The following is a 25,431-nucleotide window of genomic DNA, read 5'->3' as shown; positions in this document are numbered from 1 at the left end:
GAGCTCAGGGCAGAGAGGACAGAGGACGGGGCCTGTCTGGTCGGTCGGCTGGGGAGCTGTGAGATCTGACCTGCAGAGCTGCCCGCCACTGTGCGAGGGGATTGCCAGGCTGCACTGAAGAATGAAGCTAAATGTGGGGGAAGCACGGGGAAGGGTGCCCTGGCGCCTCAGCGGCTCCTACGTCAGTTTCCAGGGACCCCGGTCCCCCTCCAGGCACTTCCAGCTCCTGAGAGCTTGAGTTCCTTGTTGCTTGAAAAAAAAAAGACTTCTAATTAATACAAAATCCCTTTCATTCTCCTCTAGCCCCATCTCCCACCCCCTTCTAGGCTACCACCCTCAAGTACACAGAGTTTTCAAGGTAACTCCAGGTCTCCCTCATCGCGGACGCCCATCTCCTATCTCAGCAGCAGCATCCTCGGTGGAAACGAGGCAGCACCCGCATTCTGAAAGGCAGGGAGGAGAGTGCACGGGGATCGAGGGCATACCCTGAGGGCAGGCGGCTTTCTGCATGACCTTGAGCAAGCCCCTCACTCCACACCACACCACCTGTGGCGGGAGGGGGGTACGACTTCCTTATCACACACATTCAGGGAATTCTATGCATGAGCAAAGGGTGAGTGAGTTCTCCTAAGGAAGAGTCTGTAAATGCAGATGTGTTGCACGGCCCGTGATTCGTTCATCCAAAGGAGCTGCAGGGACTTGCAGGTAGCACATCCCAGTGTTAAAAATGGTACAAAAGTATGTCTGCTGCCGGCCACCTCCAGGGCGGCCCCACGCTGCAGTGTGAATACTGCGGGACGGTGCGGTGTGAATACCGCGGGTTGGCGCAGTGTGAATACCGCGGGTTGGCGCAGTGTGAATACCGCGGGATGGCGCAGTGTGAATACCGCGGGATGCTGCAGTGTGAATACTACGGGATGGCACAGTGTGAATACTACGGGATGGCGCAGTGTGAATAACGCGGGATGGCGCAGTGTGAATACCGCGGGATGGCACAGTGTGAATACTGCGGGATGGTGCAGTGTGAATACCGCGGGATGGCACAGTGTGAATACCGCGGGATGGCGCAGTGTGAATACCGCGGGATGCTGCAGTGTGAATACTACGGGATGGTACAGTGTGAATACTACGGGATGGTGCAGTGTGAATACCGCAGGATGGTGCAGTGTGAATACCGCAGGATGGTGCAGTGTGAATACCGCGGGATGGTACAGTGTGAATACTGCGGGATGGTGCAGTGTGAATACCGCGGGATGGTACAGTGTGAATACTGCGGGATGGTGTAGTGTGAATACCGCGGGATGGTGCAGTTTGAATACCACGGGATGGTGCAGTGTGTATACCGCGGGATGGTGCAGTGTGTATACCGCAGGATGGTACAGTGTGAATACCGCGGTATGCTGCAGTGTGAATACCGCAGGATGGTGCAGTGTGAATACCGCAGTATGCTGCAGTGTGAATACTGCGGGACGCTGCAGTGCGCTCAGCGAAAGGGAGGAAACTCGCCGGGAAGCCAATTATTGTGCACAAATTGCAGCCGTGTCTGCCCTGAGAATCAGAGCGATGATGACAATAGGTGTTTTCAGTTTGCACTGTCTACCTAAACAATGGCTTTTACCTCCTTCGAATGGCAATTTCTGGGATCCTCGAGGACAGAGACTATTTTGAAGTTCTCCGCGCATCCCAAAGTAGCCGGCTTACAGCAGGTGCATAATACATGCCTTACGCATGAATCGATGGACAGACCCGTGGATGGATGGATGGATGATGGATAAATGTAGGCGGGAAGTAACTCTGCTACACTCTGCATTCTCATGTCTTTCAGTTCAGGGAGCTTTATCTGCCTGGCACTTGGCTAACCATTTGGGGGGTATGAAAGCATAGAAACCAATGTCCCCACCTTTAAGACTCAGAGGGGAAGATACACTGCACCCATAAAACATGACAGCAATGCTGCATGAAGCAGTAAGTGGTCATGAGAAGAATCGGTTCTACATCGTACAAACATCAGAGAAGCGAGGGAGCCGGTTTGGGGTAGATACGGCATGTGGACACGAGTGGGCGTTTGGGCAGATCTGGAAGAGCGGGTGGGTGTGGGCAGGGCATACTGTGGTCCGTGATGAGAGGCCAGCCCGGGAGCGCAGGCATGGCGGCTCAGAGAGGACTGCCTCTCCCACATCACACCCCGCCCACCGCGCAGTTAGCGCTCCCAGACGGCGCCTTTACACCGGAGCTGAAGGCAAACACGCCCATTGTCACCACCTGGCTGCAGACATAGCATTCTCAGTGACCCGGTGGCTCAGTGCGGTCCAGGATGGGATTCGATCTCAAGCTCCAGGGGGCCTGTCTCCACCCTCGCCTGGGCCCGGGCGGCCACTGCTCTGGAACGGGCTAACCGTCCCCGGCTGTGTCTCTCGTGGAATTTAGGATTTTTTTGGTTTTGTTTTGGACTTCAAAACCTTCTTGGGTATTGATTTACTTTCACTGCTCTGCTTACTACATGGAAACATGAAGCCCCAAACGGCGATTCATCGCATGATAGCTTTTAGTACGAGGGCTACAACACAACGACAAACGGTAAGACAACACGGGACGACGGCCAGGCTCTCCGGCAGCTGAGGACAGCCCAGCCGCAGCCCCGGCTCCCTGTCCACCGCCCGACAAACGCAGCCAGGGCCACGTGCTCACGGGCCCTTTCTGACACCAGCAACGTACAGAGGAAGTGTGCCGAGCGACAGCGCCGTGTGTATGTGTCCAGAACAGGGGTCCATGTCCCCGCTCCACCGCGGACCAGGTATGACTTTGGGGAGATGCCTTAAACCTCTTTCAGCTTCTTCAGATGTCAAATGGGGGTGATTGCAACAGACCCTTCCCACAGAGCTGTAAAGAGGCTTTAACAGGGTGATACATGAGATGCACTCAGACCAGTGCCTGGCACGGGGAAGGGCCTGATTATTATGCGTTAAGAGATCGTAATAATCTGGCCACTCAGTGTGTGTGTGTGTGTGTGTGTGTGTGTGTGTGTGCACGCGCGCGCACATGGGTGGGTCCGGCCAGCCTGGCCAGGGAGAGGGGACATGGGCGGTTGGCCGGCCTGCCTGCTGGTCGAACTCCTGGTCGAGGGGACAATTTGCATATTAGCCTTTTATTCTATAGGATATACACTGAGTGGCCAGATTATTATGCGTTCAGAGATCATCATCATCTGGCCACTCAGTGTATGCTGTATAACCTACAAAAACGTAGGGTCTCGCCGTGCACTCGGAAAAGCTGTGCCACCTCTATGATCTCTCTTGCCCTCTCTGGATCTGTGTCCCCATCTTTCATCCCCGCCCTCCCCATGCCCACCTCTCAGGTGTGTATTAAAGATCCAGGGAGATAATACAGGGAAAGGGGGTGTGAGCAGCAAGGCCGTATACAGGTATGAAGCATCATCGGAGCAGCAGAGGAGACGCAGGTCCTGGTCCCTTCTATCCATTCACTCACCTAGTGTGACGGTTAAGTTTATGTGTCAATTTGGCTGGGTCCAGGTCCCCCAATATTCAGTCAAATATAATTCTAGATGTTTCTGTGAAGGTGGCGTTTTTTGTTTTTTTTTAAATTAACATTGAAAGCAACAGATTTTGAGGGAAGCAGATTACCCTCCATAATGTGGTGGGCCTCGTCTAATCAGTTGAGGTCTTAGTAAAAAACGAAAGACTGACCTGGAAGAAGAGGAAACTGTGTCAGCAGCTGCCTTTGTACTTGAGTTGTAACTCTCCCCTGGGGCCCCATGTGCTGGCTTACCCTGCGGAGTTTGGATTTGCCAGCCTCCACAATTGTTTTCTCTCTCTCTTTCCCCCCACCCAACCTTTCCAGGACCATGCCTGACCCCCAGCAGCTACTCCGTCAGTACCAGCTGAACCAAGCTCACTGCATAGTCTCAGTCCTCTGCCTTCCTCCCCAACCTGAACCGCTTCAGGTCTTCAGACACAGACACGGTCTCAAATGCAGGACAGGTAGTTGTGTTCTAGGGGTAGGGTGTGTGTGTGGAGGGGGGTTGCTAAGCATGTACCGCAGGGCCCTGGCGGTCAGCTGGGCCACCTGGGACGGGGCAGATAAACACACCTCTTCCCACAGCAGGTGGCATGCCTCTGTGAGCTCACATTCCTGGAGAACAGAACTTACCAACCTAGGAAGCTCGCGCCAGGAAAGAGACCAGATTTATCATCACTGGCTTGCTTCAGCAAGAAAAAAATCTCTGATAAGCTACAGCTGGTAGAGTGCCCACGAAAGAATCCACCAAGTGCTCGCTGTTGGTGGCAAAGAGATCTCAACCGAACTACATGTGCACGAAACTTCTATCCGAGTAGTTGGCTGTGGCATGGGGCAGGGAGCAGACCAAGGGAACAGGTTGGGGAAACTTGAAAGAACTTTTGTCTCTGGCACTAACAGCTACTATAATGGTTCTATTTGTGGTTCTTTTATCTGAAAAGTCAACTACTCTAATCCAATGCTGGGGTTTTGAGGTCAGCATTGTGGACTGCGTGACTGTGTCCCTCTCAAAGGTATATGTGGAAATTCTAACCCCCAAAGTGATGGCATTAGGAGACGAGGACTTTGGGAGATAATTAGGTCAGGAGGGTGGTGCCCGCACGCTGGGATTAGTGCCCTGATAAGAAGAGATGGGGGAGCTGGCTTTCTCTCTCCTTTTCTCTCTCTCCCTTTCCCCTCCCCATCTCTCTTCTCTACTATGTGAGGTGCAGCTAACAGGGGTGGGCAAACTTTTTGACTCGAGGGCCACAATGGGTTCTTAAACTGGACCGGAGGGCCGGAACAAAAGCATGGATGGAGTGTTTGTGTGAACTAATATAAATTCAAAGTAAAGGAGTGGAGGGGAGAGCAAGAGAACCCTCCACTCTTTCGGCTCCGCGGGCCGGATAGAACAGCCGAACGGGCCGGATCTGGCCCGCGGGCCGTAGTTTGCCCACGGCTGAGCTAGAAGATGACCATGGTCCAACCAGGAAGAGATCCCTCACCAGGCACCAGGTCTGCCATCACCTTGACCTTAAATGTCCCAGTCTCCAGAACTGTGAGAAATATGTTTCTGCTGCTTCAGTCACACGATCTATGGTATTTTTGTTATAGCAGCTGGAGCAGACCAAGACAGCAGTACAGAACTGGAGGACTTGTAAAGCAATTTGAGCGAACACGGAGGGCTTATATTATGGGTCTGAGTAGCTAGAGGATTTTTCAATCAGAAACCATTTACCAATCTAAAGAAAATTATATTTTGCCTTTAATAAGGTATCAGAAGACTCCCCCTCCGTAATGATCCCGTTCAGTTCCATGAAGCATGAGAAAGGAATTCAAATGTTTTGTTATACAAGCCATTCACTAGGCAAGAGGAGCATTTTCTAATCCGAGGCACAAAGGAAAACTTTCTAATTAACTTAGCAGTTTGGACTCACCATTCTTTACAAAAATGACTATCAATCCCATTTTAATGGGATAATTACAGCAAATCATGATTAACTTCCCTTTCAGCCATTAGCAAGAGAAAGACACAGAAAGATAAGATGCTAGAAATGTTAGCTTAAAATATACCTACTATTCCCCTTCTCTTGGTATCAGTAATTGTCTAATTGTGCTGAGCTGACTAAAATGTGGGGGTTTTTTTGGACAAAGAATGATCAAAAGCCCTATTCTGGCATTATAATCCATCTTATTGCCCTTTGGTTAATTGAGAAAGTGGCATTTATTCCAGAGAGAATTCCCTTATTTTATCTCATGTTTTCATTCCATAATTCAGGATGCTAATTAGGGATTACAGGTGTTCTGGGAGGCCCCAGACCTATCCTCCAATTATGATAAAGGTTTCTAGTCTTTATAAGGCCTCTTAGAAAAATCACCCCCCTATTCCTTTCTCTGCACATGTGCTCCCCCTCCCCCACGCACGCGCGCGCGCACACACACACACACACACACACACATGCACACGCCTACCATCGCCACCTAATGTCTAAAAAACAGAGTCAGCCCTAGCCCGTTTGGCTCAGTGGATAGAGCGTCAGGCTGCAGACCGAAGAGTCACAGGTTCAGTTCTGGTAAAGGGCACGTACCTCAGCTGCAGGCTCCTCCCTGGCCCAGGCCCTGGTCAGGGCTCGTGCAGGAGGTAACCAATCAATGTGTTTCTCTCACATCGATGTTTCTCTCTGTCTTTTCCTCTCTCTTCCACTCTCTCTAAAATCAATGGAAAAATATCCTCGGGTGAAGAAATAAGTAAGTAAATAATAAAAAACAGAGCCAGTAGAATTGAGGCTGAAAGTCCCAGAGTTCAAATTCTGCCCTAACGTCTTCATGACTGATCATCTTTACACTCAAAATTTAAAACGCTCCCACGTAAATGGGATAACAAGTTAGTTCTTCTGGTTGGGCCGCCGTTTCCTCGTATTCAAAATGTGATGATTGGACAAGAGGACCTACGAGCAGATTCCTCCTGGCCAGTGTGCCAGTCCGCCAGCAGGAGGCGGCACCTGGCGGCACTCTGCTCCGGTAGCGCCCATGCCAAGGGGAAAGTGGGGCCAAGGGCCTGTGGGGTCTTGTCCTTTGGATGTCCTTAGTGTTCGTCTCATCATCACAGCTTCATTCTGCAGAATGGATCCTCCCAGCGATGAATACCTGCTCAGGACTTCACAAGTTCTGCATAGAATTACGTAAAAATACTCAATATTGGTTGTGTCCTTTTTGTAAGTGGGCACTGATGGGGCACAAAGATGAACAGGACATACTCCCTCCTCTCAATGAGGTTACGACCCAGTGAGAGAAACGGAGAAGGCCATTTCGCCAGGGATGCAAGGAACGGAAGCTAGCTGGCCCACGTGCTTCTTGAGCTGCTGGCTGTAGGAGTCAGTGTCTGGAAGGCTAAGTGTCCCTGGAACGTAAACCAGGAGGTTTTCAGAAGACCCCAGCTCCTGCCCTAAAGCAGGCCGGGGCTGTTCAGAGAACTGGAAGATGCAGAATTGCCATAAAGAAAATAGATGGAGCCTGGCTGGTGTGGCTCAGTGGTTGAACGTCAACCTATGAACCAGGAGGTCACAGTTCGATTCCTGGTCAGCGCACATGCCTGGGTTGCGGGCTCAACCCCCAATAGGGGGCGTGCAGGAGGCAGCCGATCAATGATTCTCGTCATTGATGTTTCTCTCTCCCTCTCCTTTCCTCTTTGAAATCAATTTTTTTTAAAAATGTTTTTTAAAAAAAATGGATATAAACTTGCTTCCTCTTTCTATGCTCCCAACGCTACACTAATGGACCTGGGATGTCAGGCAGGCAACTTTCTGGGAACAAGACCAAACTCCTCCTCCCTGCTTGGCCAGTTCCCATCCCGTTTGCTCCGTGTGGACTTCCTGGGCAAAGAAAGCCAGAAAACGAATATTTTATAGGTAATACTGTGCCATCTTATCAGAAGCCTGACCTAATTGAGCTGAAATGTGCTGTTTACCCTTCAAGCTCTCCACCTAACAATGAAGACAAAATTACACCCAGACGACTCGGTCAGCAGTACCAAAGGCAGTCATACTGAAATGAAAACCGAATTGGCACGGCCCTTTGTTAGGCATGTTCTACCCTGACCTTCCTGTCCAGTGGCCCCCACTAGTAAATAGAGAATATTCTAACACGTCCCTTTGGTGTGCAGGATGCGAACTCCTTGTAGAGCGGCGGGTATGTAGGAAAAAGTCCCCCTGACTTAGGTCATTCGGGTTTGGCCCTCGGAGGGTCCGCACGTGCACTTCTGAGCCCTGGATTTTGGGGATGGTGCAGCTGCACACTGCGCATGTGCCAGCGAAGTCAGCGGCGCTGGGACTGCGCGGACACCTCGGCCTCCGTGGGAAAAGAGGCGGCGAAGATTAATGAGTGGGAACGTTTCCCCACGTCCCCTTTCTCCGGAGATGCGGGTTGCAGGAGGGGTCAACACAAGGCAGGAAAGAAGGAGAGAAAACCCGAACCCGAGCTACATGGCCTTCGCAGGCTCAACCCAAACCAACGGCACGCAGGAAAGAACAACTAATTAGGCAGGGGAAGGTCACCCGAGTTTATTTCCCAGGAGAGCTGACAATTTAATTTACACCGCGGTGGGGATGAATGTGTACATGTGTGTTTTTCACAGCCTTCCCCTCGGCACGCACACACCAAAATAGAGAACTCACAAGTCCCTTTTCCCATCGGTAGCTTTAAGCGGGGAGGGTCACCGGTCAGAGAGTCTGGACCCCAGACCTCTCCATCACAAGGGAATCCATTGCTGCATAGCTGCTTGAAATCCATCTGCCCGCCCTGCTCTCTCTGACGCAGCTTCAGGACGAGGAATGGTAGAAATGGTGATGAGGAATCCAACAACTTGCACACTGTTCGGACACCCTGGCCCGTGGTGGGCTGGCAGGCAGGAAACTCTCCTCATTATGAATAAGAGCTACATTAGCAACCCGTCAAGGTCTTAATCAAATGTTCCTCTCGCTTGGCTTCCCCTTCTTGTCATCAGAATGTCAACTGAACAAGACTCTTGGCTTCCTTTTCCTCATGGGGTTTGGTGAGGGCTCGGTAACCGAAGGACTTCTACCCTGAAAAACTGTCGGAACTCTGTAAAGGAACAGAGTCGCTACTACAGAGCACACGTGGTGCTTTTAGGTACCTTTGTTTTTTTCTATGCTATTAGTTCACACACCGAACAAGAGGAAGTTTAGAAACAGACTAATTATAGACAATACAGGACCTGGTGACATGAGCCAAGTAGTGTGTGAGTGTGAGTGTGTGTGTGTGTGTGTGTGTGTGTGTGAGAGAGAGAGTGAGAGAGAGAATATATGTTCATATCATTTAATAGAGGTCAAAATATGCTGCTACTAGGTTTGAAAACAGTGCTGAATAAGAGACAGATATGACTTCGACTCCAGGACTGAGAAGAACAGAGACGAATGGCTCCAGCCTTTAATGCCTAAGAGACATAATCTGGCCGGACAGCGCGTCTGCTTCTAAACTCCAAGCCGGAGGGTTCCACCAGATGCCCTGCCTCGGGCCACACCGTCCACAGAGGAGAAAGCTCAGTGAAGCCGTTCAGGAGTGCACAGACGGTGGGCATGGGCGGTGACGGGGATCCACACAGTGGATGCCACCCCCCTGCTGCTGCCCAGACGAGGCTAAGTGAGGGCCGAGGAGAAGGAAACATCGATTGCAGCCCAGGAGTGGTGGCTGGGGCTGACGCCAGGCAAACATTTATGGGGACCTGGAGTTCATGGAGATCAGGGTACACCCTCCTTCCTCTGCCTTTGCAGGGATGTGACCCGAGTAGCCACTCAGCCCCTATGTACTGCCCCTGCAGTGACACTTACTGCAGGACCTGGAACACAGTATGGCTGTGGATACTTGCTGAATGAGTCAAGTATGGCAAACCCTCCTCACCCTGTCCCCAGATTAATTTCCCATCATTCCCCTTCACATTTGCTGTGTCCAATTTTTAATGAACTTTCCAAATTCCACAGTCCATCCTCTTGCTGCTGGTACTCACCTCCAAGAGTTTTCTTTAACCCCAAAACATGTTTGGGGTCGGGGGAAGGCATTCCTAGAGATTATGAAGGAATTATTATGAAGACATTATTTCCCTCCTAATATTCTTCTGGGAAGAGAATTAGCCAACGCCCAGGTGGATTGTCACCACCAATGCAATTTCACCATTACCATTCTTACCTTTAAGAGCATCTACAAGTTTGTTTGTTCACTTATGTTGGTTTTTTTCAGATGCCACATATAAGCGAGATCATATGGCATTTGTCTTTCTCTGTCTGACTTATTTCACTTAGCATAATACCCATGTTGTCACAAATAATAAGAGTTCATTCTTTTTTTATGGCGGAGTAATGTTCACTTTGTAAGGTATATACATGTCTAATCACTGTGCTGTACACCTGAAAATAATAAATAATACTGTATGTCAACTATTATTGAAAAATAAATTTTTAAAAAATAAAAGCATTTATACACCCATGGTATGGCTAGAGTCACAGACATAGTGAGTTAAACAGATCATGGGAACTGCTCTAGAAGCTCATCATCCAAGATGAAGAGCTCTGACATTAAGCTGCGACACACTAATACACGAACCTTAAACAAGGATGTTAATTAATTGTGCAAACAAATTTCACTAGGAGTGGATGCTGACTTAGGAGAAGGAACCATTTCCAAACAGATTAGCAGTATCATTTACATATAAGCCAAATCAATGACATATAAACAGGGACTAAGCTGCTCTGATCCACTAATCATCTCTATCAGTTCATTATGAATGTCTTTATAAGGCCACTCTGTAGCATAGTTTCATTATATAATTTCAAAGTTAGGCAGAATATTTTAAGTCTGTAATTCCAACTTCTTAGATCACACTGTCCTTCATGTTGGTACAGGTTGCTGAAATGTCCAAGACCAATTGGAACAATGCACCAGATGACAAGTGTTGTAAGAGCGGGATTCTGCCTCATCTGCCCATGATTGCAAGCCTAGTGCCCAGCACCGGTGCCTGACACATAGTAGGTCCTCAATAAATATTCGCTGTGAGCCAGGATCTGCTCTAGGTGCTGAGGAGAAGTGCTCAGTGGCCAGCAATGACTCCAGGTAGAAGGTGGCTATGGGTAGTTGCCCCAGAAACAGCAGGGAGCGGGAGCCAGGGGAGGGGTGGAATGGAGCGCCCAGATCTCTGTGTCTGCTCTCGCCTGTGCCTGCCCCTTCTCTCCCAACCATGACTGAAAAGGGACACGTGTCCTTCTCCACTGGGTGAAGGCAGTTGGTTCCCGACATTCGTTTGCTATCATCATGGCCCCGGGACACACTTATCTCCAGTCCACATTCTGAAAGGGCTCATGTGTCTAGGGGTAGTCAGTGAGACAATAGAAAACAAAGGACTCCTTGGATTGATGCAGGAGGCACTGGAAGAAATTCCCTTCTCTGGGCCTCAGTCTTCCTGTCTACTAATGAGAGAGGAGCTCTCAATGGGCCATAAAAGCCCCCCCACACCTGTGAAACCTGCCAGGTTTCCTAAGTGTTAGGCCTGACCAAATAATGGGATCACTGCCCCTCCCCTGGGAACTGACCCTTAGACCACGTCACCACCCACATTCCCTTTCACCTAGGCCACATTCCATTGCTCAGACCTTTATCTTTCCCCTCCTGACTTTCCCAGGATCCGGACCTGCCCAGAGAGTTAGTTCTCCACCAAAAAGCCCGCCCAGAATCCTGTAAAACCTCTGCCTCCCCACCCCTGGGTGCTGGTGCCATTTTGGGGCTCAGCCCATCTGATCCAGATGACCGAATCCTATATAATAAAAGGCTAATATGCAAATTGTCGCCTCGACTGGGAGTTTGACAGGGAGTTCGAGCAGGGGGCAGGGCCGACTGGCCAACCTCCTGCATCCCCTTCCACTGGCCAGCCCGGCCCTATCGGCCCCGATTGGGGTAGGCTGGCCAGACCCCAACCATGCACGAATTCATGCACCGGGCCTCTAGTAAATCCATAATTCTTTACCCCTTTCAGCTTCATGTGTTCCTCCTTCAGTGACCCTAAAACAGGAAGTCCTTAGGGTGGCTGGGGCATGAGGTGGGAGTTGGGCTGGGCTTGCTCCCCTCCCCCACCTCATGAGGCCCCAGCTCTGGGTTTTAAATAGTTAGGTTGCTTTTGGCAATTGAATCAAGTTTATCAACATCAAACATACTGATTTATATATATACTAGAGGCCCGGTGCATGAAAATTCATGCACTGGAGGGGGGGGGGTCCCTCAGCCCAGCCTTCCCCCTCTCACAATCCGGGAGCCCTCAAGGGCAGGAGGCGAGCCAGTGATGAGGGAAAGGTGACGCCCCATCACACCTCTGCTGCTGCCACTGCCAGCAGTGCAAGCCTCAGCCGGCCCTAGTTACCTGAGCCTCAGGCGGCCCTGGGCAACTGGGCAGCTGCCATCGAGGCTTGCCTGCACCTCGGGCCCACCCTGGGTAGCTGACATCCGAGGATTGCCTGCACCTCGGGCCAGCCCTGGGTGGCTGGGGGGCTGAGGGGACTGGGGGACTCCAGAGGCAGGCGTGTGGAGTGGCCGGACCTGCCTGGGGGCAGGCCTGGCCATGCCACACACCTGCCACCCCAGAGGGGTTAAGGGGATTGGGTGCCGCCATCTTGTGGCTGTGGGCGCCACCATCTTTGAGGGCGTGGCAGTCAATTAGCATATTCCCTCCTTATTAGCTGTGGGCACCGCCATCTTTTGTGAGGGTATGACAGTCAATTAGCATATTCCCTCTTTATTAGATAGGACTAGTGGCCCAGTGCACGTAATCTGTGCACATTAAAAGGGAATTAAATAGAGGAAATATTTTAATATTGCTATTTGCCCTTTCTCTATAATAGAAGTGTTTGGCCAGCCCCACCCCCATTGGGCGAAACCAAGACCCAGCTGGCCCCACCCCCATCAAGCCCCACTGGGCAGGGACGCTGCCTCATGTCCCTGCCTGGCCTGGTGCCACACAGCCTCAGGACCCTGCTGATCAGTTGTTACGGCGTCATGGTGTGACAACCATTTGCATATTAGTCTTTTATTATTCAGGTATATATAGCATCAACTACTTATGTTCTATATTAAACTCCATGGTATTTCCTTAAGATATTAATATGTAAAGTATGCACCAGAGATACATTGACGGGAATTGATGGGTGAAGAGAACGGGTAAGTCTCACTTCCTGATTACGGTGAGGTCTGGGGAGGGAGAGCATGAGTCTGGGGAATGGGCACCTCTAAGGGAGAGGGCAGGCCTTCCAGCGCCAGGAGGAGCAGGCAGTCTGTGCGGGAGGCAGGGTGGCGGTGCGCTTACTGGCCTCCTGTTTCAATCACACACACAAGTAACACGGGTATGATCAGTACTACGGTCTTCCGAGGGCACACACCCTCCACTGCCACTTCCTTCCCCCAGTGCCCGCCCCTCGCCCATGCTCATCAGGACGGCTGCCACATGGCCACTGGTCAGACAGAAGTCACCCCTCCCACCTCCTCTGTGCCCCCAGCCTGATGACCCCATCCCTGACACACTGCCCTGGACAAACCCAGGGCTGCCTGCCTCCCCTGCCGGAAACATCACCCCTTTCTCTCCCACTCAAAGAACACGATTGCAAATGAGCGAGAGGGGTAAGGGCTTCCATTATAAAACAACAACTGTATGACTGGTAAGCGGTAGTTTACGGACGGTTGTCTTATTCATTGCACATGTGCCTGGATTCATACCTGCTGATCTTACTAGTAATTATACTTGTGTCCGGTCACTGCCTGTGGGACGTCGTGCAATCAGATTGGACCAGTGCCCTCCCAGCACTTTGGGGCAAGTGCTGGTCCTCGTCCTGTTGCCACACTCAGCCTGCTGGCTCAGCCCCGGGCTCAGCACCCTGATCCCCTTGTTAGAATCCCAGGGAGGGGAGGGGGGGTTAGGGATGGGGGAAGGTGCGGACAGAAGGCCCTGGAGCCATCCATTAGCGTAATCTCTTCAACGTGAGCTTAAAATTGAGACCCTGTTGGAAAGGTGACATAGCAAGTTAATGCGCCTTCCCGATGGGGTGGTGAAACTGGGGGTGGGGCCCATGGGAAGAGAAGGGAGAAACGGAAAAAGGAGAACAGCATGAAGGGAGCGGGCAGAGGGCCCCAGGTGAACCCCAGAAGGACTGCCTCATGGCTGAGGCCACTGACGACCATGAACCTGGGACAACCATGTCTGAGGGCCCAGGGGAAAGAGCCTCAGTGACCGAAATACGCGGCCGCAGCTCCCTTCAGCCAGACCTGCAAGTTTCAAACGCAGCCGGTGCCTCCCGGGACCTGGCACTGACTCGCCGAGCCTGCGGGAAGCCGAGAAGTGACACAGCCGCCTCATTCTCTCGCTAAGGTTTCTGCCCGTCTCGGCTTCTTTACCAACTGACGACTAAACCACAGTTGCTTCACCCAGACGTTTATCAGACGAGAGAGCGTAAAGATGACACTGAAAAACCGTTATCCCAAAGGCAGCTGAGCAACACCTCGAAACAGTGCTGCTGCACCTCTTTCTAAGTCTCTGCCACAATTCAAAACGGTGTTTCTGAGCTGGAACAGGACAGCTGAGGTCGCTCCCCAGGAACCCACCAGGAGTCAGGCCCAGAGCGGAGCTGTGACTTCTCCGAGGAGGAGAAGACAATGAGCGTGTCCCTGCATCTACGAAACAGCCTGACGTCTCGTTCCCGAGCTGTGTCTGCCGCGGCCTCCTGCCTCCGCCCGCCGTCTTTCGTGTCTTTTCTTTCAAGGGTGACAATTCTGCCCAACAAGGGAAACCCCTCTTTTTGTGCCAAAACCAAATCAGATCTCCAGTAATTGGAATGTCTGAATTTACTGTTAGTACATGTGACCAAAGAAAATTCTACTGGACTTCCAATGAATTCCATTTTGTCTCCTTTTCTCCCTGCCTCCTCCTTTTTTCCTTTTCTTTTTTTTCCCCCAGAGAGGCAGGAAGAGGGAGAGAGAGAGAGAGAAACATCAATGATGAAAGAGAATCATGGACTGGCTGCCTCCTGCACGCCCCGCACTGGGGATCCAGCCTGCACCTGGGCATGTGCCCTGACCGGCAATGGAACCCTGACCTCCTGGTTCCTAGGATGATGGTCAACCACTGAGCCATGTCAGTCGGGCTCACCTCCTTTTTTAAATAAATAAACCGGAGACCTGGTTTTCTCCTTCCCCCCGTACAGAGCCCCACACCCTGAGCCAGTGGAGACGGCGGGGGTGCCTACCTTGCCCAGGCCTGGCGTGTCCTTCACCTTGCTGACGGCCCGCAGCAGGCAGGGCGGGGCGGGGGGCGGGGAGGTCTGCAGGATTCCGCTGAAGCTGGTGCCGAAGAGCGGGGGCTCGGCCACGGAAGTCGAAGGTCGGTGTTTCTTCTTCTTAGAAGACAGGTTCAACTTCTGGGCAGCTCTGCAGGGAAAATGCAGAAAGTGAACAGTAAGGGGCAAGGCGGGTCCCGTCACAGATATGCCACGTGACTTCCTTTTCTCGCCCTTAAAGAACCTCCTCGTTCTTGTCGAAGCTCCATCGTTCTCTCTCCTTCCTCCATGTGCTCCGCAGCCACCCTGAACTACAGCGGAGTCGGCTTAACGAGCTCCCCAATCATTTCCACGGCAGCAAAGGGCCGTAAAAGTGCCGGGTTCTGAGATGGAGATTTACAAAGGACTGTCTGTTACCCACAGACACGCGGCTTCAGCAGGAATAGGCTGGCCGTCTTTAGGGGTAAACAGTACCTATCAGGTTAACCATGCCATAACGTCTCCAGCATAAACTCCAGGGGAGAGGCCTTACGCCTGATGTAGAAGTTCCGACGCCTTGTAAAAGCCAGGCCGGCCATGTACGTGCCTGTGGGAGAAGAACACACGCCCCCGGGGCAGTGGGGAAATACATCCAGCTGCTTTTAGAAACGGAACAGCAAATCGGAATGAATGCGGCCGGGTGTGCAGGGCCGGGGTGGGGCTGCGGCCTGGCAACAGGCTGCTTGTGCAGGGTGGTCTCTCCGTACAGAATGCGACCCACGGGCACGCGGGAGGGTGAGCGGGTGGGAGCCCGAGAGGGGGCACCGAGGGGCCGGGAGGGTGGGGGCAAGGTGCCCACGTCACCGACAACACTGGTTCTTTCCACCACACCTTCCCTCGTTCAAATGTTCCGTGTCCGTTAACGCACCATGGTCTTAGCACAGGGAAGAGGGAGAAAACCAGGGAACAGGCTCAGGCTCAGGCATCTCACGGGCTACCATATACTCGTTTCTGGGTTAAGTCTCAGTGTTTTCAGACTCCTGTTCCAAGAATTCCGATTTCCTTATCAAATGTCATTCAACATGGTGAGCTGCTGCTTACGCAAATGGACGGCCAGGACTTCATTCTGCGGATCAAAACCTGATCACCACCCGTGTTCCCAGTGGTGACCGCAGGTCGCGACGGCGGCGGATCGAACAGATAAAACAGCATTGTCTGCGCCTTCCCTCTCCCTCCCCGGCCTCCCCTTTGGGGCGATCTGGGAAAGTCAGTTTTGCTTTTGTGTCAGTAATTATCATGCCTTTCTTCTACTGTTCATCCTCACCCCAGAATATCTTTTCCACTGATTTTGAGAGAGAGTGGAAGGGAGGGGGAGAGACGGAGAGAGAGTAACATCGGTTGGTGGCCTCCTGCACGCACCACAACCAGGCCTGGGGATTGAGCCTGCAACTGAGGTAAATGCCCTTGACCGGGATCGAACCCGGGACCTTCAGTCCACGGGCTGATGTTCTATAACTGAACCAAAACCAGCCAGGGTAGTAGTTATGCTTTGGACTGATCCGTCCCCTGAGCTACAGAACTGCCGCTGCACAGACACAGCGAAGAATTACTATTTCATAGCTTAGTTTTCTGAGCCATGAAACTGAAAATCGGGTTCACAGAGTGAAAGAGAGAGCGATGGGATGTGGGAGGAGTAACAGGTCTTGATGGGATGACACCCCACAGTCCCAATCCCGGACGCAGGGAACTCTGGGGGCACACGGTGGAAGGACCTGAAAACGAAGGGCGCGGGAAGGCTTCCGCAGAAGTCCTCGTGCCAGTCGGCGGAGAGAAAAACTTGGAATCGTTTCTTTTCGTGACCTCATTGCCACCCTCCCGCCACAGTCACAGGCGGGCAGAGCTGGTCAGGGACGCGTCGGGGCTGCGTGGCAGCTTTCATCCTCTGAGATTCTCTCCTGAACCAACAGTGACTCGTGCGGATGGACGTGCGTGTCCGCGTCATGCTGTCCTGACACCCAGTCCTGCGCTCAGCGACCCCTCCCCGCCTGCCAGCCCGGCTGCTGTGTCTTGGAGAGTCAGGAGGAAGGGGAGACGGTGATCTACAACTGGCAGGAGCTGTTTCTCCATTCACACTAGGGTCCTTTGGTCCAGTGGCAAAAGGACCAGGCGGTTGTTGTGGTTCCCACTCCCCCACCAGCTGGGGTTCCCAATGCAAATGGGGGGACAGAGAGGAGAAGGGAGGAGAAGAACATGCTATTGAAAGGCAACTTAGAAGGGCCTGCTGCTGTTTTCCTTTTTCTTATCTCTCCCACCCGTGCCCACACTTCCTGCCGAAGGGGAAGGTGAGGATCCTTGAAATTGAAGCATATGAAGGACATACCCAAGGACATAACACCAGGGTTCCTCTCCCCTCCCCTCCTCCTCTCTTCTCTCTCACAATGTAAACTTTCACTCTATACTAGATCATCTCCAGTGGCACAGTGTGCTGTTATTTCTCCCATCGTCAAAGCTGAAACACAAATCCTCCTCTTGATTCTTCTTCCCTAGGCAGCTCCTGCTGTTTCCTGCTCATCTTTGCAACGAAACTCATGGAACGTGTGTACACTTGCCTCTCCCGCTCTCCTCCCATTCGCTATAAGCTCATTCCAATGAGGTGACCGACCCACTGCTCCTCTGACGCTGCCCTTGTTGGGACTGTCAACGACCCTCGGGGCTTCTGGGTGCGATGGCCTCAGCCCCACCTCACGCGCCTCTCCGAGCACTGAGTGCGTCCCTCCTCCCGACCCACTTGCTTTCTTAGGTCCTTCCTTCGCGGTTTCCTCTCCTCCTCCCAGCCCTCAGCTCTGTGTGCCCCAGGGCTCAGTCCTTGTCCCGTCCCTGCTACACCCAGTCTCTCATTGTTTTCTTCTGGGATCACAATCTTAATGACATCATCATACCTATGATGCCCGACTTTTTGTTTCCAGCTTAGACCTCTCTCTGGAACTCTATGCTTATTTGTTCAACTACCTCTTCAGCAATTCCACTTGGATAACTAAGAGACATCTCAAACTTTCATCTCTAAAACCGAATTTCTGATCAGTTCCTGCAAAGCTGTGTGCCCTCCACCTCCCCTGTTTCAGAAAATGGCCCAGAAATTCTGTGATCCCTCCCCCTCTCCCTGGCACCCCACATCCAGTGCATCAGGAACTTGTGTTGGCTCTAGCTTCAAAACAGACCCGTGACCCAGCCACCTCCACCACCTTTATGGCCACCATGTTGGTCTGAGCCCCTAACCCCTCTTGCCTGGATGACTACAGTAGCCTTCCTTGTTCTGTCACCTCCCCACCACCCCATCTATTCTCTACCCAGTAGCCAAAGTGACCCTTTAAAAAAATACACACACACACACACACACACACACACACACACACACACACACACACACTAGCGGCCCGGTGCACGAAATTCATGCACGGGGGGAGGCGGGGGGCGTCTCTCAGCCCAGCCTGCACTCTCTCCAATCTGGGACCCCTTGAGGGATGTCCGACTGCCCGTTTAATCGGACATCCCTCTAACAACCCAGGACTGCTGGCTCCCAATGGCTTGCCTGCCTGCCTTCCTGATTGCCCCTAACTGCTTCTGCCTGCCAGCCTGATCACCCTCTAACCACTCCCCTGCCAGCCTGATTGATGCCTAACTGCTCCCCTGCCAGCCCGATTGCCCCTAACTGCCCTCCCCTGCCAGCCTGGTCACCCCTAACTGCCCTCCCCTGCAGGACTGGTCCCCCCCAACTGCTCTCTCCTGAAGGCCTGGGTCCCCTCCAACTGCCCTTCCCTGCAGGCCTGGTCCCCCCCAACTTCCCTCCTCTGCCGTCCTGGTCACCCCTAACTGCCCTCCCCTGCAGGCCTGGTCCCTCCCAACTGCCCTCCCCTGCTGGCCATCTCATGGCAGCCATCTTGTGTCCACATGGGGGCAGGATCTTTGACCACATGGGGGCAGCCATCTTGTGTGTTGGAGTGATGGTCAATTTGCATATTACTCTTTTATTAGATAGGATAGAGGCCTGGTGCACGGGTGGGGACCGGCTGGTTTGCCCTGAAGGGTGTCCCGGATCAGGGTGGGGGTTCCCTTGGGGCAGCCTGGGTGAGGGGCCTGTGGTGGTTTGCAGGCCAGCCACACCCCCCGGTGACCCAAGAGGAGGCCCTGGTATCTGGGATTTATTTATCTTCTATAATTGAAACTTTGTAGCCTTGAGCAGAGGCTAGGGCAGGCCAGGGCGGGCGGAAAGCTTGGCTTCCTCCATCGCCGGGGAAACCCAATCCTGCTGCTCGCTCCGTGGCTGCTGCCATTTTTGTTGGGATTTATTTATCTTCTATAATTGAAACTTTGTAGCCTTGAGTGGAGTCCATGGCCAGCCAGGGTGTGCGGGAAGCTTGGCTTCCTCCATTGCCGGGGAAACCCAAGCCTCCTGCTCACTCTCTGGCTGCAGCCATCTTGGTTGGGTTAATTTGCATACTTGCTCCTGATTGGCTGGTGGGTGTGGCTTGTGGGTGTAGCAGAGGTACGGTCAATTTGCATATTACTCTTTTATTAGATAGGATATATATTATTGCTTTCAGAGAGGAAGGGAGAGGGAGAGAGAGATAGAAACATCAATAATGAGAGAGAATCATTGATCAGCAGCCTCTTGCATGCCCCCTACTGGGGATCAAGCCTGTAACCCAGGCATGTGCCCTTGACTAGAATCAAACCCGGGACCCTTCAGTAGGGTTTGATTAGTAATTATATAACCCCTGCTCTATCCCCAGCACAGGTTGACACTCTATCCACTGAGCCAAAGCAGCTAGGGCGCCAGAGTGATCCTTTTAAAACATAACTGCTAAAGACCCTCCACTTTGCTTCTCATCTATACACATATATAAAAGCCTAAGCAACCATTATGACCGAATGACCGGAATGACCGGTCGACCAGCTGCCACGATGTGCACTGACCACCAGGGGGCAGAAGGTCAATGCAGGAGCTGCCCCCTGGTGGTCAGTGTGTTCCCACAGCCAACCTCCCATGGCCCCTCCCCCCGGCGGGCCTGTCCCCATTGCCCCAGGTGCTAAACCATTCATAGAGACCTGCTTCGGGGTCGGGTTTCCTATGTAGCGGAGCAGCTTCCTCGCTGCGATCTATTGGAAGTCAGCCCTCCACACAAGGGTTCGTCTCGCTCCCATCCTCTCCCTTCCTCGGGGGCTGCCCGCTTGCTGCAGTGGCAGTGTGGCAGCAGGGAAAGGAGGAGGGGGGAGGCGGGGAACTGTGTGGTGGCAAGTCACCTACAGCAGCGGTGGTGTACTGCATCCATTCCTTCCACGCCTGGCCCAGTGACCATCGCCTCCTCTCCTGACCCCGCCGGGGCCTTCGGGCCCTGGGCTAGGATGGGGAACCGGGGGTGGATGGTAGCAGACACAGCCCCTTTCCCAGGTGGGTAGAGGCAACCTCCCACGGCCCTCCCCCTATGTACGATTCATGCACCGGGTATCTAGTCTCATATAAAAGCCAAAGTACTTACAAAGGCCTGTAAGGCCTCCCACAGATCCTCCTTCCTATCTCTCAGACCACCTTTCCTGCTCTTCTCTTCTTTGATCGCTCTAATCCAGCCACCCTGGCCCCCAAAGGCTCCCAGCACACGGTACACTCCCACCTCAGGCCCTTTGCCTAGGCTCTGCCCCACACAGACAGAGGCATATGGATCGCTCTCTTACCTCCTTTAATCATTGCTCAAATGTTACCTTGATCAATGAACCCACCCTACCTGCCAGGGTAGACGGCTTTTCCCAGATGGCTGTGCCACGATGTATTCCATCCCACGTATTCTTCCCGTGATGCAACACGGACCCTTCTCCAGCGGGAGGTAGGGTTCATTTTCCTTCCCCTTGAACCCAAGTGGAACTTTGAAACTGCCTTTACCAACAGAATGATGGGAATGATGCTACATAGCCTCCGGGGTTAGGTCATAAAAGGTAATATGGCTTCTACCTGGGTGTCTCACCCTGGGATCCCAGCATCTATGTGGGGAGAAGCTCATGCCACATGGAAAAGCCAACATGGAGAAGACATGAGGCCTCCAGTTGGCCACCAGGGTCAACCACCTGACAGATGAGTAAATGAGCTTCTAGATGATTCCAGATGCCATCTTCATTTAGGGGTCACTGGTTACATAGCCAGAGTAAATGATACACCACCCACTCCCAATGTCCTGATTTTACCTGTCCTGCTTGCCTTACCCACCCCTCCTCACCACCATGGCACGGATTATCTTCTCACATAATAGAGGACCGTTGCACAAAATTCGTGCATGGGTAGGGTCCCTAGTCCTGGCCAGCAATCAGGGCCGATCTGTGGGGCAACTGGCAGGGTGATTGGGGGGCCCCCAATGGCACCCACCTTGGCCAGCCTGGCGCCACCCATTCACTGGCCTCAGCCCCTGCCGCTGCCGCCGGTTGCCTCTCTCTGTGGGGCAACCAGTGGGGCGATCCGGGGCCCCCGCTGGCGCCCATCTTGGCTGGCCTGGAGCCTGCAGACTGGGGACAGCTCCTGCGTTGAGCGTCTGGCCCCTGGTGGTCAGTGTGTGTCATAGCGACCAGTTGTTCTGCCCGTCATTCCAAAGGTTCGGTCGAATTGCATATTAGGCTTTTATTATATAGGATGACTATTTAGTTATCATGTGTGCTGTTTAGTGGCTGTTTCCTGACTAGAATGTAAGTTCTGATAGGACAGAGTTCAGACATATTTGTTGAATGAATGACTCAAGACTGAAGGATCTAGGGATATGTAGCCTGGGGAATGTAAACCTGGAAAAGGGGGAAGGAAGAGAGTTTTTAAAGATGTGAATAAATGATATGTGACAGGAAGTATTTTTCAAGCAAGAATTCTTGTTAATTTCCTAGGCCAACTTTCTTAATTTCAGGAAACCGTGTGAGGAAGATAATAGTACTCCCATTCACCAGACAAAGAAATGAGGCTTAAAGAGTTAAACTCAGAGTCCTTTTCATATCTGACCTGATTTTGAACATGCAACTTTTTCAGATACGAGGCAGATAATAGGCAAGTCACTCAAATTCTGGTAATGTTTGTAATGTATATAAAGGACCTAGCGCAGCCCCTGGCACATAGCTGGCATTCAAGAATACTATCAGCATTATCATTATCACAAATATTACCAGCAAGCCTCAATGTCTGCATGGCAAGATACAGCAAAAATAGAACCCACTTTTACAGACTTTTTATGAAAATTAAGTGAGTGCATATAAAGTGGTTAGTATACAGGAAGAACTTAATAGGTAGCACTTCGAAGGTATATACTAAGTAGTGGGTCCCAGAATGAATCTAGGTCTGTGCGCCTCATAATGCACGCTAAAGTCTCTATACAGGGAGCAAAATAGCAGGTGAAATGTAAGGTTAAGTGTAAGGGGCATCTTGGTAAACGTGGACAAACCATTAGCAATGGATCTGCTTCATGAAATAGTGAGCCTTCTGTCACGAGATGTTTCCAAGTAGTGGCTAAAAACCCATTACATGGAATATGAGGATAAGTGAGCACGCATTTGGAAAATCAGACGATTCCAAAATCTCTTCCAATGCCGAGATTCTGCAAGGATCCTGGAATTTCTATTCCATTTAGGGAAGCCTCTGTTGGCCTCCATGCAGGAAAATAGTAATAGAGGAGTTTATGTTGACATTACATTTAAAAATCATTTTCTTGTGTAATCACTATGTTGTATACTGAAACTGATATGATATTGCATGCCCACTGCAACTGAAAAATTTTTAAAAATATTTTAACCGTTATGTATCAGGAGAATTCCACAATTTAGAAATTAATAAGTCACATTTTATAGCCATCTATATAATCTGTAGGAACATTTATTTTAATTTTGACATCATCATAACCAGCTGTTGGATCTCTATTTCATATGTTCCAATTTCTTGGAAGTCAGCAGCTTCTGTTCTCTTTATGTAGCACCTCAGCCACGCAGACAGGAGAAGGTGAAGGTCGGGAAATCACTCAGGTATAATTGTATTATTCAGTGGCATAAAGGAGAAGCAGTCAGGAAAGAATTGAAAAGGTAGAGACATTATGACTAGAGGTGTATTTTGTGTAATTAATGCCTCACAAGTTCTTTGTTGATAGGGAGAAAAAACAAATGAGTGGTTGTTTTACAAGATTTCAAACAAGAAAAAATTAATCTCAAAAGCCATTATAAGCAATATTTACTTGTCTCATTCCTAGCACGGGTAGTATCACATTTTTCCTAAAGCTATTCATCGCGGCATACATCTTTAGACACCCCTGAGCTTCATTTCATTCCCTGCGCCTTATTTCAGGAAAAACAAGGTCGTTCCTCTAGCACAGTGGTCGGCAAACTCATTAGTCAACAGAGCGGCAAACCGCGGCTCACGAGCTGCATGTGGCTTGTGAGCCGCAGTTTGCCGACCACTGCTCTAGCAGGATGAAATATTTACTGAACACCGATGAAAAGTCGGCGCCATGCTAAGCATGATCAAGCAGCGAGGAGAAGAGCAGTGGTGTGAACCTGGCAAGAATTAAAACCTACTGAACTCGATTCTCCCCTCCGGGTTCTACCCCTCTGTCTCCATGCCTTCCTCATCTCCCCCAGGAGACAGCCACCCTAACACATCAACGTGATGGCACGTGAATTCAGACACCACCTTCCCATGGGAGGGTGACTTTTTTCTCCCTGTCTGGATCCACCCACATCTAAAAACACAAATCAGGTAAACAATTATCTGTTGAATTTCATTGGTTTAGGTGGGGAAATGTCTTAGGTCTCTATGTAGATGGGAGGAGAACTTAGAGATTTTCTGACTTTTACATTTTTCGGCATTTCTGTGACAGACTACTTGACCTTGGATTTTCGGAATTGTGAAATGTTTCAGCGGAAAGCCCTTCAGCCTACGTGCATCTCATGAGAAGTAAATTGGGGTCTCCCCACCTTAGTGTCAGGGATTCCTAAAATATGGACCTATTGATCATCTAAGAATGATCAGTTTCCCGAGGAACAGAACTTTCCGTAGGCAACAGGCAGGAATAGCAGGCGGCACAGGCATTTCTTAAAGGATTTGCTTTCCTTTGAAAAATTCTAAGGCCCTATGTGTTGCTAATGACATCCTGAGCGCATTTCATCTTTCCCGGGGGAGGGGGAGGGGTAGAGGGCAGGGGGGGGGGAGGGTTCCAGTGTGGGATGCTCTGAGAGGTGGGGAACGCTTTATAAAAATTAAGAGGTCATTCAAGCGCTCCTCGATTGGACCAGGCGATTGATTGGAGAGATAGCAACTGAAAATCTGCCCCAGAGCAGCCGCATCGGCCGCAGAGAAAGGGTCCTGACCCCGGAGGCAGAAATCTCCACCGTCAGCACGGAAAAGGCAATCCAGGCTGCGATTGAATGTGACGATGGCTGGGCCGCCACGGGCTCCGCGGCCTCCGTGCCATCAGAAGGCATTTCCATGCTCTGAGGACTGAGACGACCTGATGATGGGCAATGACGTGACAGATCACAGCAGCTCCGGGAATCCGCGGGGTCAGCGACACGGGGTAGAGGGAGATACAACAGCCGGTGAAGGAGGAGGCCACGTGACAAGCGGCGGTGGTCTGGGGCAGAGCTGCTTCTGCAAACAGGGAAGATGTCCGTCTACACGTAAAGAAGACACGCCAGCCCAGCTCCATCTTGACTCAGCGCTATGTCACAGTATCCTGGCTCCGCCACGAAGCACCGTAGCCTTTTGGAAACTCTCCAAACAGGAATAAGGGCATCCTCGTCACCTTTCCATTTTCTAATTGGCTGTCACCAAGGTCATTTCCATGTCCCCAGAGACCCAAAGCATATGGGTCTTGGGTTTTTTCCCCTGATTTTTATGTAAATGACCCATTTCATTAGTGCAGGAAATAATTCATGACATGACTTCAAATAAAATGTTTACTGCTAGAAGGCAAACAGGGCCGGCCGGCAACCTCAAACAGTACTGTGGCAAGGCCATAGCCAGGCACTGCTGCAATTAGAAAATGGATTGATTTTTGCAACTCGATGCCTAACATTAACCCGTAATGATGATGGCTCCAAATTTCCCTTTATTTTTCTCTCAAAAGTGAGCCCATTCTTCAAGGGCTTGTGCACGTTGCCCTCACGGACTCCTTCAGGGACCACCAGCCGTTACCCTGAAACCTCACGGCCACTGGCCTCGAGTATATGCCTTGCGATTTAACACATAGTGAGATGCTGCTCTGCTATGTGGTCTTTCCTTCTGTGGTTATTAGCATGGCCTCCGTCACTGCATTGTTAACTCGCTGAAGGTCAATACTATGTGTTTCCTTTCGTCTGTGGCTCCCGGACCTGCCCCTGGCTGTGTGCCTTGTTGATGGCATAGAATACGCTCGCTCGGCGATTCATGGATCCACTTTGGATCTACACCCACACATGCCACGTCCCGAGAGGGAGTAGCCTGCAGCTGTCGGTCATGCTTAGACCTTGGCATGTTTTACTCTTTCTAACGCATTTTCCACACATGGTGACGTCCATCCTCACTCGGTCCTGCGAGGTGAGCAGAGGAGGTGTTTGGACTGCAAATGACAGATTT

The 25,431-nt window shown here is 51.4% G+C and overlaps 1 protein-coding gene across 2 annotated transcripts in view; it reads right to left on the bottom strand.

Moving 5' to 3' along the window:
• KIF26B (kinesin family member 26B) overlaps positions 1-25,431 on the bottom strand; it is a 387,325-nt gene that overhangs the window by 107,793 nt on the left and 254,101 nt on the right. For both annotated transcript variants that reach the window (XM_080651288.1, XM_080651289.1), the window contains one exon: positions 14,802-14,982. In XM_080651288.1, coding sequence (XP_080507414.1) covers positions 14,802-14,982 — 181 coding nt within the window. The remainder of the gene's footprint in view (positions 1-14,801; positions 14,983-25,431) is intronic.

Source organism: Plecotus auritus (assembly GCF_963455305.1).
Source record: "Plecotus auritus genome assembly, chromosome: 14".
Lineage (NCBI taxonomy): Eukaryota > Metazoa > Chordata > Mammalia > Chiroptera > Vespertilionidae > Plecotus > Plecotus auritus.
The sequence above is the reverse complement of the archived record's forward strand: the minus strand, read 5'-3'. Positions and strand labels throughout refer to the sequence as shown.